The 13,757-nt window shown below is 36.9% G+C and overlaps 1 protein-coding gene across 12 annotated transcripts in view; it reads right to left on the bottom strand.

The window, feature by feature from the left end:
• Positions 1-13,757, bottom strand: part of PPFIA2 (PTPRF interacting protein alpha 2) — a 287,577-nt gene that overhangs the window by 53,625 nt on the left and 220,195 nt on the right. For 7 of the 12 annotated variants that reach the window (XM_074539659.1, XM_014271727.3, XM_074539658.1 and 4 more), the window contains 5 exons: positions 12,311-12,532; positions 11,534-11,680; positions 9,604-9,738; positions 863-949; positions 362-445 (listed from right to left, as the gene is read on the bottom strand). In XM_074539659.1, coding sequence (XP_074395760.1) covers positions 362-445; positions 863-949; positions 9,604-9,738; positions 11,534-11,680; positions 12,311-12,532 — 675 coding nt within the window. The remainder of the gene's footprint in view (positions 1-361; positions 446-862; positions 950-9,603; positions 9,739-11,533; positions 11,681-12,310; positions 12,533-13,757) is intronic. The other 5 variants (XM_014271761.3, XM_074539662.1, XM_074539663.1 and 2 more) reach the window with 1 other exon arrangement.

Raw genomic sequence — 13,757 nt, 5'->3', positions numbered from 1 at the left:
AGACGGATTGGTAGGGTCCAAAATAAACCAGTACAGATATGTATAATTAAAAATAAAACAAGTAACTGTAACCCTCTAAAAGAATTTGACAGGAAATGTAACTACAGTTACTGATTAATGCACATCCATTTTTGTAACAACAGAATGCTTTCAACTCTGCAACTGGACATAAATTAATGTATTAAGATGGTGAAGTAAAATAGAAAGATGCTGCCATCAGTGCTACAAACAGAATATTTACAAATAGGTTGTTTGTGGTACATAATGTAGCACTGGGTACACACTGTAGTTACTGGAGCACATAATGTAGCACTATACTGGCAAATGAAAAGTGCACAGAAGCTGTTTGCAATGCACATACTCTTTGAAGTTCCTGATTCTTCTCTTCAAGTTGAGCTTCTAAGTGTCTCATACGTTCCTCAATGTTTCCATGCCTTTCTTCTGCCTGTAAAAAAATTAGAAAAACTCTTTCTGTAATTTAGGTGTCTTTGGAAGTTTTTATTTCACTTAAGTTTAAACAAAACATAAAGCAAGCTACTACTAACTGCAAACTTAGTTTTCAGAAAATAAACTTTATTTAAACAGGCAGCTGAACAGCATTGCTTGAAATGTGTCAGCTACAAAGGCCTGTTACATCCAAGCATCAGCAAAACATTGGAGTTATTTATGAGCAATGAAATCAGCCAAATGTAACATGCAGACTGTGCATGGTTTGAACACAAACCTGCCATCGTAAAATTGTAAGCTCCTGAAGCACTGAACTGCACGATGGTTGATTATCAATTTAAAAAAAAAACTTTAAAATGAAAAGAAATCAGATGGATTCTATTCAGCAATAGAAAGTAAAGTCCAGTAGGACTACCTTCCTACGTATGGAGATCATTTCTTGTAGTTTAGCTTCCATAACATATTGATAATCATCAGATGAGGTAGAAGAGGTTGGATCAGACTAACAAGTCAAGGAAAAGGAGAGGGACAAAATTGAAAAATCAGAACTAAAGACACTGACACTGAACAGAACACAGCACAGAATGCTTAAAAGAAAAGTGTGACTGAAAATTTAATACTTTTAGCTGACAGATTTCTACATGAAATAAACTACACTGATACTTGGTGAAAAAGATGCAGTTGATGTGGAGAAACTGAAAATAATGGAATGCTAAAGAAGCTACCAACCTACACATGGAATTACAAGGTTAGTGATGGCTGGCTGATGACACATGACTACAGAGTGGAATCAAAGCGATACTGTCTAATCTAATGTTGTTTCTCTCTCTCTTTTTTTTCTTTTTTTTTTTTTTAATTTTGGTAAACTGAACACCAGAATCACACTCCCAGAGGCCAACATCAGAAATTCCTGTATAATTCTTCTACCATTCTTTCTCTAGGAATGATTACAATGCATAAATACTACATAATGGATCAGTCAGTTACACCACTATGAAATGTCATGGTACATTCCCTAATTTCTAGAAAACAGAAAGAATGCCAAAAGAGACAAGGCTCAAGCTTTCATATGCCATTTCAGAATACACTATATAAGGCCTTTCATCCAAACAAACAATATAGTTTTCATCCCTTTGAAAAGATCCACCCTGGTGGATCTCTTTGGAAGATCAAGGTAATCAGATAAAAGAAGAACCTATAAATAAAAATTCATTAATAATAATGAAAAGTTATTACTGAGTATAGAGATGGTAATCCAACCAAAGATTCATTACTATTTCTGACAGAATCTGACCTTAATTGGGTCATTTGTGGCAAAACATGAATATTCATGTTATTGTCATATCAAACAAGTCTATGTTATTATTCAAAAACTAAAAAAGCCCTTTTAAAGAAGGGAAATGCTATATTAGTTTTGTTGCTATGGAAACAGGAATGTGCATAAGGCATACAGAGTGCTACTGATGACTGAGTTGTGAGCTCGCGCCTGTCAAATGCTATTTCACTCTGTCAGATTCACCCTCTCAAAAAGAGATCTGAACTCCATCTTTGGATGAGCAAACTTTAATTATGCACAAGATATACTAATTTTACAGCTGTATTTTTGTGAGACTACTTTTCATATGCTTATCTACTAATGATTCATCAGATTAATTAAGAATAGGTATCAAAGTAATGCCAGATGTTCATAATAACTTAAAATTAACAATAACTTTAATTCAGTAGTATTATCAGTACCAAAAGTTCATACAGAAAGCAATCCTGTGATCCAGTAATTTATAAACATATACTGCAGCTTTTTATATGAAAACATCCACATAAGAAAATTCTGCTTTGTATAAATACATGAGTAGTGCTTAACCTTGAAGACCACTAGTATTATTTTCATAGTATATTCATAAAACTCATATTCTTGCAAAATTTAAGGGAAAGTCTTTGTAATTAAACTAATTTAGAAGTGCAGTTCTTGTTTCTGATCATGAAGCAGACATATTGCGATGTACTTGAATTTATTTAGTAGCTAAAATATTTTTTCTGTTTATTACAATTTGGACCACCAACAATACTTCTATGGTCTTCTTCAACTTATCTCTCCATTTTGCTTACTAGCTGGTTTAAGCACACCAGTGCTAATGCACTCCTTCCTCTCCCAGTTGGGAAGTTAGAGAGATAGGGTTGAAAAAGTTAAGTCTCTGTGCTGCAGAACAGATGTCTTTCTACAGAGTGACCAAGTTTTATCCTGCTCCGCAGAGAATAGAATTTTCCCCTTTCGAGATCTGGCTGCAGCATTAGTTCAAGGCCGCCCCTTAATGCATTTGCAAGGGTCATGAGATGAATTGAAATCACCAAAGCTCTGAGAAGACTTAAGTCATTCTGCATCTTTTGAAGCCAATTCCATTAGAGGGAGAAACAGAACCCACTGGGGACACCTTCCTACAAAATTAAACTCCTTATAAGCTTCATAAGCAGATTGCAAAACTTAAAAGCAAGTTAAGTTTCTTAAATTTTAAAGCAAGTTAAGTTACTTAAATTTCACTGCTTCTGATGCCTTGAGAGGCCATCTAGAACAGAGGCTAGAGAGTTAAAGGAATAAAGTAGGTATTTATTCAAAGGCCTTCAAAGGATACTCCTTGGGCAGTACAAGAGCCAGGCCAAGGCTACACCCAAGATGGACAACAAGTGACGAGTTTTTAGACTTTTATAACTTTTGGTCCATTTACATATTAGGGTTAAATGTCCAATTACAGCTTCAAGTTATGAAGTCCCATCCTCCCAGACTGCTCTTCTCAGTTCACTGTTTATGACTTTTAGGCGTGAGGCTGCAATGGTCCTCTTGGTTCTCTGCCTGGCAAAGGATTATTTTGCCTAACTGAACCGTGAGGAGAACATGCTAACATTTTATATGAAGGTCAGAGTTATGTACTACTGCAGTACAGAGCATGGAAAACTGAAAGCTAAAGCCTAAGGCATCGCTTCAGAACACTTTATTGCAGCTTAATGCAAAATATGAAGAAAACTAAAGTAAAACCACTAAGTTCAAAGGGATCTCATTCTCATCCTCTGAAATGTGGTGCTAACCTGTCCTTGAAAAGAAAGTCTGTCTAGTTGGCTGTATAATTTATCTTTTTTTCAAAATAAAATGTAAATTTTTCAGTCCAAACCATGCCATAATAGCTTATCTGTCTAGCAGATCTTCTCAATGCAGAAAATAATTCTGATATTAGGTCTAACAATTTTTGGGAAAAAGAGAAGGAATGAAATTATTGTCAGAATTATGTACGTTATCTGAATTCTTATATAGACAATATTCTTGAAAGAACACAATGTTCCCTTAAGATTCTTATAGCTACCTATTATTTCATAAGTTTTTCCTGCTTTAATGATTCAGCAAGGTATATGCTACCTTTTCATCTCTTTGGTAGAACAGAGAAACTTGAAAATTAATTAAAATTCAAGATGCCTTAGAACCAAATCAAATGTCATTATTCTAAACACTGCAAATGTATTAGAATATTTTATGTTTCCTTTATGTACCATGTGTTCTGAAAGTGTTATTCTGTATCACTCTAAAAGGACTGAATTATTTTATAGACAAAATATTCAATAATCAGGCTCAAGTGCTTGTCTGGCAGAGAGCAAGCACAGGTGCACAGACTTAGTATCTACTCTGGGCTCTGAAGCTGCTTAGTGATTTTAACCACTGGTTATTATGTGCCAACTGCAGGCACAGCTCCCTGCAGCAGGAATGGGAATCAAAAGGGCAGACAGAAGCACATGTACCTACTCCCATCTTTTCTGGCCTGCAGGAACCCACTGCAGACAAAGACCTCCAGGAACCAGTGTCCCCTGCTGGAAAACACTTCCAAAATGAGGGTTGCAACACCTCCCACCACCCTTTACATTGAGTAAGGCCCCCAACCAAAGGGTCTCAATGAGACCCTTCCAAACAAAAAATCCCCTGTAGCAAGTCAGTTGTTAGATAAGGGATTTGCAAATCCTTCCCTAAGGACTTCCCCAGCCCATCCACTTAGGATTGATATACCTGTGGCCGTTACACTCTTTTGCTGCTCATTTGCCTTAGTGAGACCCAGAGATTGTAAAGAATAAACTCTTTGAGAGACTTGGCAGCCTATAAAGTACTGAATGTGTCCATCTCAGCTTTGTAGTTTGAGGCACAAGGCAGAGACTGAGACACCAGTGCTTGTCATGCTTTCGCAGCAGAATTTTAGGCACACGTGAGACAGCACAGACAACTGTGGACTCTGAGATTCCTAAAGAAAAGCTGGATTTCTTCCAACTACTTTTACTAGGAATTTATTGAGTTAAAAACCATAAAGTAGGGCTTACATGACTACTTGCTTGGCCGGCCTTACCCTACATTCTTTCTTCAATGTAAGACTTGCATGCCTGTTTGCTCCTACTCTGCACAGAAGGATTAATAGGACACATTGCAGGATATTCAGCAAATAGCATTTAAAGCACTTAGCCAGAACATTCAGTTAAAAATAGATTTGGGAAATCATGCACCTTAAACTGAACTAAAAATATGTGGGCAAAAGCTAATGATATCTGACCCCTAGGAGAAACCAGCACGAGTCTTAAAATTCACTTTGCACTCTCTAGGCCATGGAGTAGCCAGCACAAGGTAGTAACAGCCAGAAAAACTGCACTGAGGGAATACCAAAGCAGCTTGTGTGATCTCTAGCCCTGTTAAAACTCTGCTGGTGCTCCTGCTGCTAATGCGCCCACAAAAAAGATGTTGCTTTCATATCATCTGCTGCTGATGGCACTGCATATTTTCTAGGTCTTTGTATCTTAGTTGAAAAGAAAGAAATCCATATTCAGATGCAGAAATCACTTGTATAATATAGGTGCCATATTTATTTTATTTTGTGCTGAGTCGCAGGAACAAATCTACACTTCTCTAATGGTAGAATCAATCCCCCCAGTTTTGAGACCTTGACTTTCTTAACACTTGCACTCTCCAGTTTTTTTACTGGCATCCTATGCTTCAGTCTATCCTTGGAATAAAGGCGTTACTCACAAAGAAAGAACGCATTATTGAACTGAGCTATGAAATTGAAGGTGAAAATAGGCGATCAAGGTGAGAGAGTTGCAACAGCTCACAAAGTTACCAGCTCCTTGCTCACATCTAACCTGTTAACAATGTGAGAAAATGAATTGGCTCAGGTGTCCCCTTTTTCTAAACCCCAGCCTTTCAGTCACTAGACAGTCACATCTTCTTTCCCCTCCTTTGTTTTCCCACTACTTTCTGTACCTCCTAAGTTTTCAGTAAGCAGCTCCTTCAATTTAGCTTTGTCAAAGTTGCTTCTTTCATTTCCTCTTCCTATCAGGGCAAAGTCTCCCAAGAAAAGGGAAGCAAAGTAAGAGGGGTGTTTTTGAGAAGACAGAAGATATTGTAAATGTGAAAATTTCTTTGGCTTCCCTCTCCTTCAAAGGTTTTTTCTTTTGCCTCTAAGAGGATTTATCAACTTTCTTCTCCTGTCAACACATCATATTTTCTCTCTCTTGTTCTCAGAGAGATTTCTGTATTAACTATATCCACTCCTTGCAGGGGAACTTCTTTCCCCTCTTTCCATCCTCTTCATGGCAGACATACTCCTTTTACTTGTTTTGCAACTTCTTCCCTGCTTAAAGCAAACCACATCCCCACACTGACACAAAACAAGCATTATGTCCCACTTGCCTCCAATTCTCAAGTCATTTTTTATCACCTTTAAAATTAACTGAAGGTGTTACTATGCTAAATGTGGTTTATTATGGTATGGTTTCCTCTTCTCCATCTCAGTGCTTCTCTAGAGTAGCTGAAAAGCATGGCTGGTATTTTGGTGACCTGCATACAGGAATGATGGTGTCAAATGCTGGCTGCTGTCTTGTGATCAGAGAAGTGCCTTGGTACCCCTGCTGCACAAGCACCCAGGGGGTGAAGGACTGCCAGTGGGGGTGAGTGAATGGAAGTAGGTGGATGCTGGCTGGCCCTAACAGACCCCTTCCTTGAACACATGCAAGGAGAAACTGTGTTTGATAGACTATCCATCTGAAGATCCTGGATGCTCCAATGTCTGTCCCTTCTGGGGAAAATAAACATTTTGTGGGATAAAGAAAGGTTAATACAGGAGGAAGGTTCTTTCTACTAGGAAATGCCTCTTCTCCGGAGCAGGCAAACAGACCAATACTGTGAGAGTGAGTAGAAGGTGGCTCAATGAGTCATGGGAATCTCAATCTTGGGATACATGCTGAGAGCTGTGCCACTTGTCATGACGAGACAGGTACCAGTGTGATGGCCAGGCGGGACAGCACAGGATATGGGATCATGCTGTTCCAGGTTAGTCTGCCAGGGGCTGACTAACCCTCCAGGTGTCACCCAATGGGCAGAACACAGTGAAAACAAAGCCAAAGAAAAGTTCAAATGACTCAGGTAAATTTATGGGTACTTATCCAAGTTCACTGTATAGTCCAAATTTTTGGAAGTTCACTCCTTACGAACTAATTTGGGCATGGAAAAGTAGCAGAAAGACATATCACTAGCTTATATACATAAAAAAAGGAAAACCAACTAATTTTAAAAACTGACATGATAGAAGGATGGCAATTTATAGCCTTCATTTGCAGAATCCCAACCTGGATTTATTATGAGCAAGAATATTAAAAAATTGAATGCAGAACTGCAACATGCAACTTTTAAATCTATGAGGGTTGGGGTGGAAGTGGGGAATAATCACAGACAAATCCAGAACATATTTTTTCTGGTTTATCTCCACATGTAAGTAATTGTTCTTATATTTTACCCACAGTGTAGCAGATAACCTATATTATTTTAAAATACACAAAAAGCAAGTTTGGCTTAACTCACCTCTTCCATATGATTGTAACCCTATTAATCTCAGAGAAGCCACTTTCATTGAAATAGTACTAAAGGAAGGAGAATCATTTTGACTCTTTTTTTTTTTTTAGTGCAGAAACAGTAGCTGATTTGGTGGCTCCTCTTTTATTTGGTACACATAGACACTGCAGTGATCACACAGCTCAGGCAGACAGGCTTTGGGGATTCTGAAGCCAGATAATTTGAGTGCTACAGACAGCAGGTATGCTGGCACAAAGTCCAACCAAGGCAAAATTAATTAAGCATTATTCAGCCCCTCAGGCAGGACTTGCAGTTGTCAGTGAATAGCTGACCACATGTAAGAGCACACCAGCTAGCTAACTTAAAACTGCTTAAGTAAGCTGCAGTGATTACAGCATCCTTGGTTCAGAGCCTCATTTATGTGATCCATGAAAAGTAATGGACTTTAAACTCCAGAGCTCTCAAAGCAGCACTTTAATAAGCTCTGCAGTTTGCAAAGAAATTGTACACAAAAATAAACACATAGGTCACAGGCCTATTTAGCCTATTGGCCAAATTATGGCATTCTTCTTCACGTCATATATTCCAAGGCAGCACAATTTTAAATGAAATACATATCTTCAGTTTTTTATGTAATCACTGAGAAACGAGCAGAACCATCATTAGAACCTATTTCTCAGAGTTTCTTGCTTGGCAAAAACTTTGATCAAGTATATCAAAGTGAAATGGGGTGGATCATCAGCTCTGTTGACAGCTCTCTAACCACATCCCATGAAATAATGTAAGAAGACAAACGGAGATGTATATTGCAGCTTTATGGTCACAATAACAACAGTATCTCATGGAAGTCCCTGAGTGTTCTGCATGGTTGAAATGGGATTTCTTCTTACGATTTTTGTCATTAATATATGTTCAAGGAAAAATGCAGTTGCAAGAAAAGACATGCTTGAGACTGCCAAATACTTACTGGTGGCTAATTGCTGGAGAACTTATTCAGGAAAAATCCTCTTAAAATAGAAAACAGTATTTTTAAGCTACTGAGGGCATTAGAATATATGATTATTTGCTGAATCAGAAACAATTGGAAGAAAAAAAGTTAAAATGCCAAGGGATTGCTCTTCTGCGCACCTGAGTTTTTATTAAAATCCAATGAAATTTATTTGGTATTTCATGTAGCTCTTTTTGCTGATTCTTCTTGCCTTCCTCCCCCCACCACCTCCCCCAATTTTCAGTCTTTGTTTCAGATTGACACCCATTCATACAAACCTAAAGTGACAGCACAAACCCTTGATTACTGAAAGCCTTCCTTTCTTTGTTTCTTCTGCTTAACTAAATTACTTAAAAATCAGATTTTATTAATGAGCTGCTCAGCGTTTATGGCTTCACTAAATATGGAAAACATAGGACCTGCAAAAGGTCCATCAAATTTAAAAACAGCTCAGCACATAAATAGAAGCATTCCTTGGCAATAGAGAAAGGAAAGCTTAGAAAAATCAGAATTATGTATCATACAGTGTCTTAAATGCATTTTTCTTTGCCTGATTTCAAGAGACGAAGCATAAACCACATTATATGTCTTTAGGAAGCTGATAATACTTGAGCTATATTATTAACTACATGCACACCTGAAAGCATCAGAGTCCAAATATAAAAAGCATTATTGAAAATTTATCTTTATCTTCTTTTTTCTCTGTAAGATAGCAGCAATATAACAAATTTATAAGAAAAAAAATTAAAATCACTCAGTTTCACATTTTTCTTTGCAGATATATGATACAAAGAATTATTCAAAGCAAACCTTGTAAGCATGTACTGCAAGTTGCCTTCATTTGTGTTGCCCAAATGATCACATGTGCCACCAGGATTTGATTTTATAGCACTTATTGCAATAAAACTAGGTGGTTTTTTATGTACATAGTATACGAAAACATCCAGAAGAACTAAGTACCTGTAGGAAAGGGACTTCCCTCACTGCCTACCCTTAAATTAGAAACTCCCACACAGTAAAATGAGTCCTCCTAGAGTAAGTAATGCTCAATTGTACTGGAAATACATGACTCCCTTGTAAGCACAGCCTAGGCTAACTTACAAATAACTACTTTTTCTGTCATAAAAATGCTAAGAATTACAAACACGGCATTGAAACCATTCCCATTCACATGTTTATCAAGAAACATTTTCTTCCTTCAAATTGGCACAATGTTACCTTTGTTTTGTCCTTAAGGTGAGGAATCAGGCTGCAAATCAGTGTTAAACAATGGGGCTTCTGAAGTGAGCCTATTTCTCAGTACCTTAGTCAAAGCTGCAATTCTCTGAGCCAGTTCAGCCTCCACTTCAGGTAAGGTTTCAGCTTTCCTCATCGTCTGCTGCAGCTTCTGCTCAGCCAGCTCGAGACGCTCCTGCAGCTGCCTGTTCTTGTCTTCCAGCTGAAAGCCAAAGGTAGATAAACAAGTATTAAAAAAATAAATATTAAGGATTTCCCTTCCCTTTTTAAAGTATAAGTGCAATGATACAAAATTCACTAACAGCAAGACAACCTTTAGTGTGGGAGAGGTTACTGGAGAGGTATTAACTCAAGCATGGAACAATGTAGGCTGCCTGTCTTATTACTGATTTGAGGCTCAAGGATCTCACAAAGGTGAATAAAAGAACTTGTAAGATGGCACTAATTAAGATGAAAAAGCTCCGCTGATAGATGTGGTATTTATCTGGCAAAATAATAGCACTGGCACCAGTAAAATGAGGATTTTCTAAATGGATATACAGTCCCTCTTACAGAAAAAATTTACATATGAGCTAAAATGGGAAAGAAGTACAATTCTGAAAGGATAAAATTCCCTGAATAAATTGCCAAACATAATTTTCTGAATGAATGGCAATCACATATTATGAAAAGTTAAAATTGACATTTCATTCATTACAATTAAATCTCTTTTTACAAAGGTGAAATTGAGTGAGCTGTGATAACTATTAGAGAGAAATAGGTGGACTTTTTATAATTGCAGCATCTTCTGGCCTACTGAGATGCAGCACACAATTAAGATTTTTTTATGGTGGCTGCTTTCTTGTTCAATCCAGGTAATACAAGACAAAAGTGAAAAAGGAGTGTGATTTTAGATTCTTTTTTAATCCTTCAAAAAGCATGGAAAGCCAGGCTTTTCTCATCTCCATGCTGCAAATCAACTTTAAGTCTGACTATATATACTCTAAGCCTAGCTGCTTTGATTTCTGCTTTGAGCAGGCAGAACTCTGCAGCACAGCATGACGTGGGCAACAACAAGAACTCAGATACAAGTACCTTACTTTTTCCATCGTTGGGTGGTTTTTCCCCTGACAATTGAAGATACCTCTTAAAATAGTCTAAGGAAGCTGGCAAAAGCTGGAGAGTTTGAGTTCTGATGGTTTAGTTTCCCTGAAGAAGTATCAAATACATATATACACACAAAGATACAGGGAGATGTGTGCTTGTGTGTGCAAATATATCTGCGTACAATTATAGAAGCAGAGATTATCACATCACACAGATTAATTTCCCATATAGCACTTTAAATTGTTTAAAGACATGCTAGGAAAAAAAAAAGTCTGATGCTGAGGCTGGGTTTGAAGGATACAGTATGATTTATATTCACTTCATGTTTGCTTTCAGTTGATATCATATTCTTCAAATTGCAAACCAGTATTCTATGCTCAGTTTACATTCCAGATTTGGAATCCCCATGGAAACAAAGTACCATTAGAGAAAGCTGCACAGTCATGTTATAAGCTTTCTTAAAACATATTCTCAGTTAATTTAGCTTTTTAAAATTGTATTTGCACTCTACTAATTTGTAAAATCATTAGAATATATTGTATGCAAATTCTGATCTTTTCTGCAGAAAGGAAGTTTTTCAGCTCAAGCTACTTTTTAGAAAACAAAATTCCAAAATTGTCACATAAGAAACCAAGATATTCCACTACCTAGGGAATAAGACTGTATGCACTTATGCAAGACTATCAGAAAATACATTTATTTTCCAACATTGAATGTACACATTGAAATTATTGTTCACAGCTGTAGTAGATGATCCAAAATTTAGAGATGCTGAACAATTTAGGAGTTTTAGATCAAGTGATGTGTGGATTAAAACCGAACAGATTAACCTAACAGAAACCTCTTGTAGTAAATTGTCATCAGTTTTCATTGTGCATGAAGAATACAAGTGGCTGATGCAGGTGCAGCACCTGGCGCAGGATGGCTTCCTTGTTGGCCAGCTCGTTTTCCAGCTTGTCGTTCATGTCGTGTATGGAGGTGGATTCTCTCTGAGCACTGAGGTAGCGCTTCTCCAGCGTAGTTATTCTTTCTTCCATATCCTCCTTTTGTGCCATTGCCTAATGTGACAGAAAAACCCCCATCAGGAACCATGCAATTAAAATGCTGCATAATTTTATACCAGTTTAATTTTCATGCTAGCAGTAGACAGGATTGTAAGGTAGGCTCAGTAGTTTATCTCCAGCTTTAAAGAGAATTCTTTGGGATTTCTTGTAGGTATGATACAGAATTACAGGATCAGCTAGGTTGGAAAAGACCTTTGAAATCATCAGGTCCAACCTATGACACAACTCCACCTTGTCAATTAAACCATGGCACTGATACTGTACCCAGTCTTTTGTCAAAAAGGAACAGTGTAACAGGAAGATAACTAATGAATACTAAAATAGACTCCAGACGGCAACCATCCACACATAGTGAGAATATCTGCCTAAGAGATGACATACTGAGAAACATCGCAATTTAAGAGGAGGAAAGAGATGGAAATTTAAATTTTACTTTCATTTATTGAGAGAAAGGAATACATTTCTAGTACTATTTCTCAACTTAAATTTTCTGCCTCCTATGTTTAAGGGCTTTCATCAGTGCTCAACTTTTGCTGCTCATATACATTGGCCTCTATCAGTTTGCAGTGGATATCAAAGGAACAACAATCAGGAAATATGAGGTGAACATGGTGAATTCCTTACCTCTCTAATGTCTCTCTGGTATTTACTGTTCATTTCCTCTGTTTTAATGAGCTCCTTTCTCGTAGTCTCTGCTTCCTGCTCTACCTCTCCCACCCGAGAAGACAGTGCAGCCAAACGCTCCTTCATCTGTGCCATTTCATAGTTTTGCTTTTCCAACAGCTCCTGAAGCTCAACAACTTGACTGGCTTCATCATTTGAGTCTATTGAGCCATTGGATAGGCGCTGTTAATGGAGAAGAAACATTGATTAATTATCTTTTAACGTGGGCTCTAGCTAAAGAATTTCTAAAGAAAAGACTATTTTAGAAATTATCAAAGTAACTAGGAAGGGAAAAAACATTTTCACAGTAGATAAGATAGGTATAGGTACAAAAAAATCACAGAACATTAATTCATATAATTGAATTCGAGAAAGTAGCATCACAGAGAGATGTAAACGCTTGCATTAAGAGCAGAATACTACACGTAAAAAGGCTTAGTTTGGCATTATGACTATTTGAGTACAGATTACAACAATACTTCTAAAAATCACCAAATTGCTTTCATTGGTCTTAACTAAACTTACATAGCACTTTAATGTAAATAAAGTTTATATCATTTGCAAAATATAACATGCTGCAGACAGGAAACAACATTAATAAATCACAAACTCACTGTACCAGAAAGTGCTTTCAGTCTGGACAACATACTGGTGAGATTTACATTAGAAACAAGTTCTGCTGAAGTAATTTATGTGCTGCTAAAAGCCTTGGTGTGAATATAATTACAAAAAAAAAAAATCAAAATTCCATAACACATGCTGCATTTGGGATATGATCTCAGCAATATGATTTATATTCCAAATGAATGATTTCAGAATAGAAGTGCATTCACCAGCAGGACTTGCTGGTATTGCCTCATTACAACAGATATTAACATTAACCTTTTCCAGCATAGACTAAGCTTATCGTTTCATACAAATTTAATACTCTCAGGTGAAAGAAAACCAGGCATAATGAACAAAAAAATATCAGAAATATTTGATTTGACCTGCAACATGAAAAAATAAAACCAAAGTGCCTAACCTGGCATTAACTTTCTTGATTATGTACAATTTTATCAGCAAAATTTATATTATGAAGCAAAGTATTTTGCTGTAACTATAGTTTTAAATATCATACAGAAATATTGGTCCTAAAAGGTCCTTATTGTTCTTCAGGTGATAATGTGTACATCAATGTAGATATGAAAAATTCCTAGCAGGGTCTGAGGGGAAACCAGCTTTCATTAGCATTTTGTATTATTGTTGTCCAAATATCTCTATATAGAAATCCTCTAGCATATTCTAAGAACATTATTTAATGGCTTGAACTGAACTCTTTTCTCACTGAGACATAAAATGAACGCAGATCAAGATCACATGCTCCACTGTTTATCACTGAATAAAATCACTTTAAAAATTCACGACA

This window comes from Zonotrichia albicollis, chromosome 4 (genome assembly GCF_047830755.1).
Source record: "Zonotrichia albicollis isolate bZonAlb1 chromosome 4, bZonAlb1.hap1, whole genome shotgun sequence".
NCBI classification, from domain to species: domain Eukaryota; kingdom Metazoa; phylum Chordata; class Aves; order Passeriformes; family Passerellidae; genus Zonotrichia; species Zonotrichia albicollis.
The sequence above is the reverse complement of the archived record's forward strand: the minus strand, read 5'-3'. Positions and strand labels throughout refer to the sequence as shown.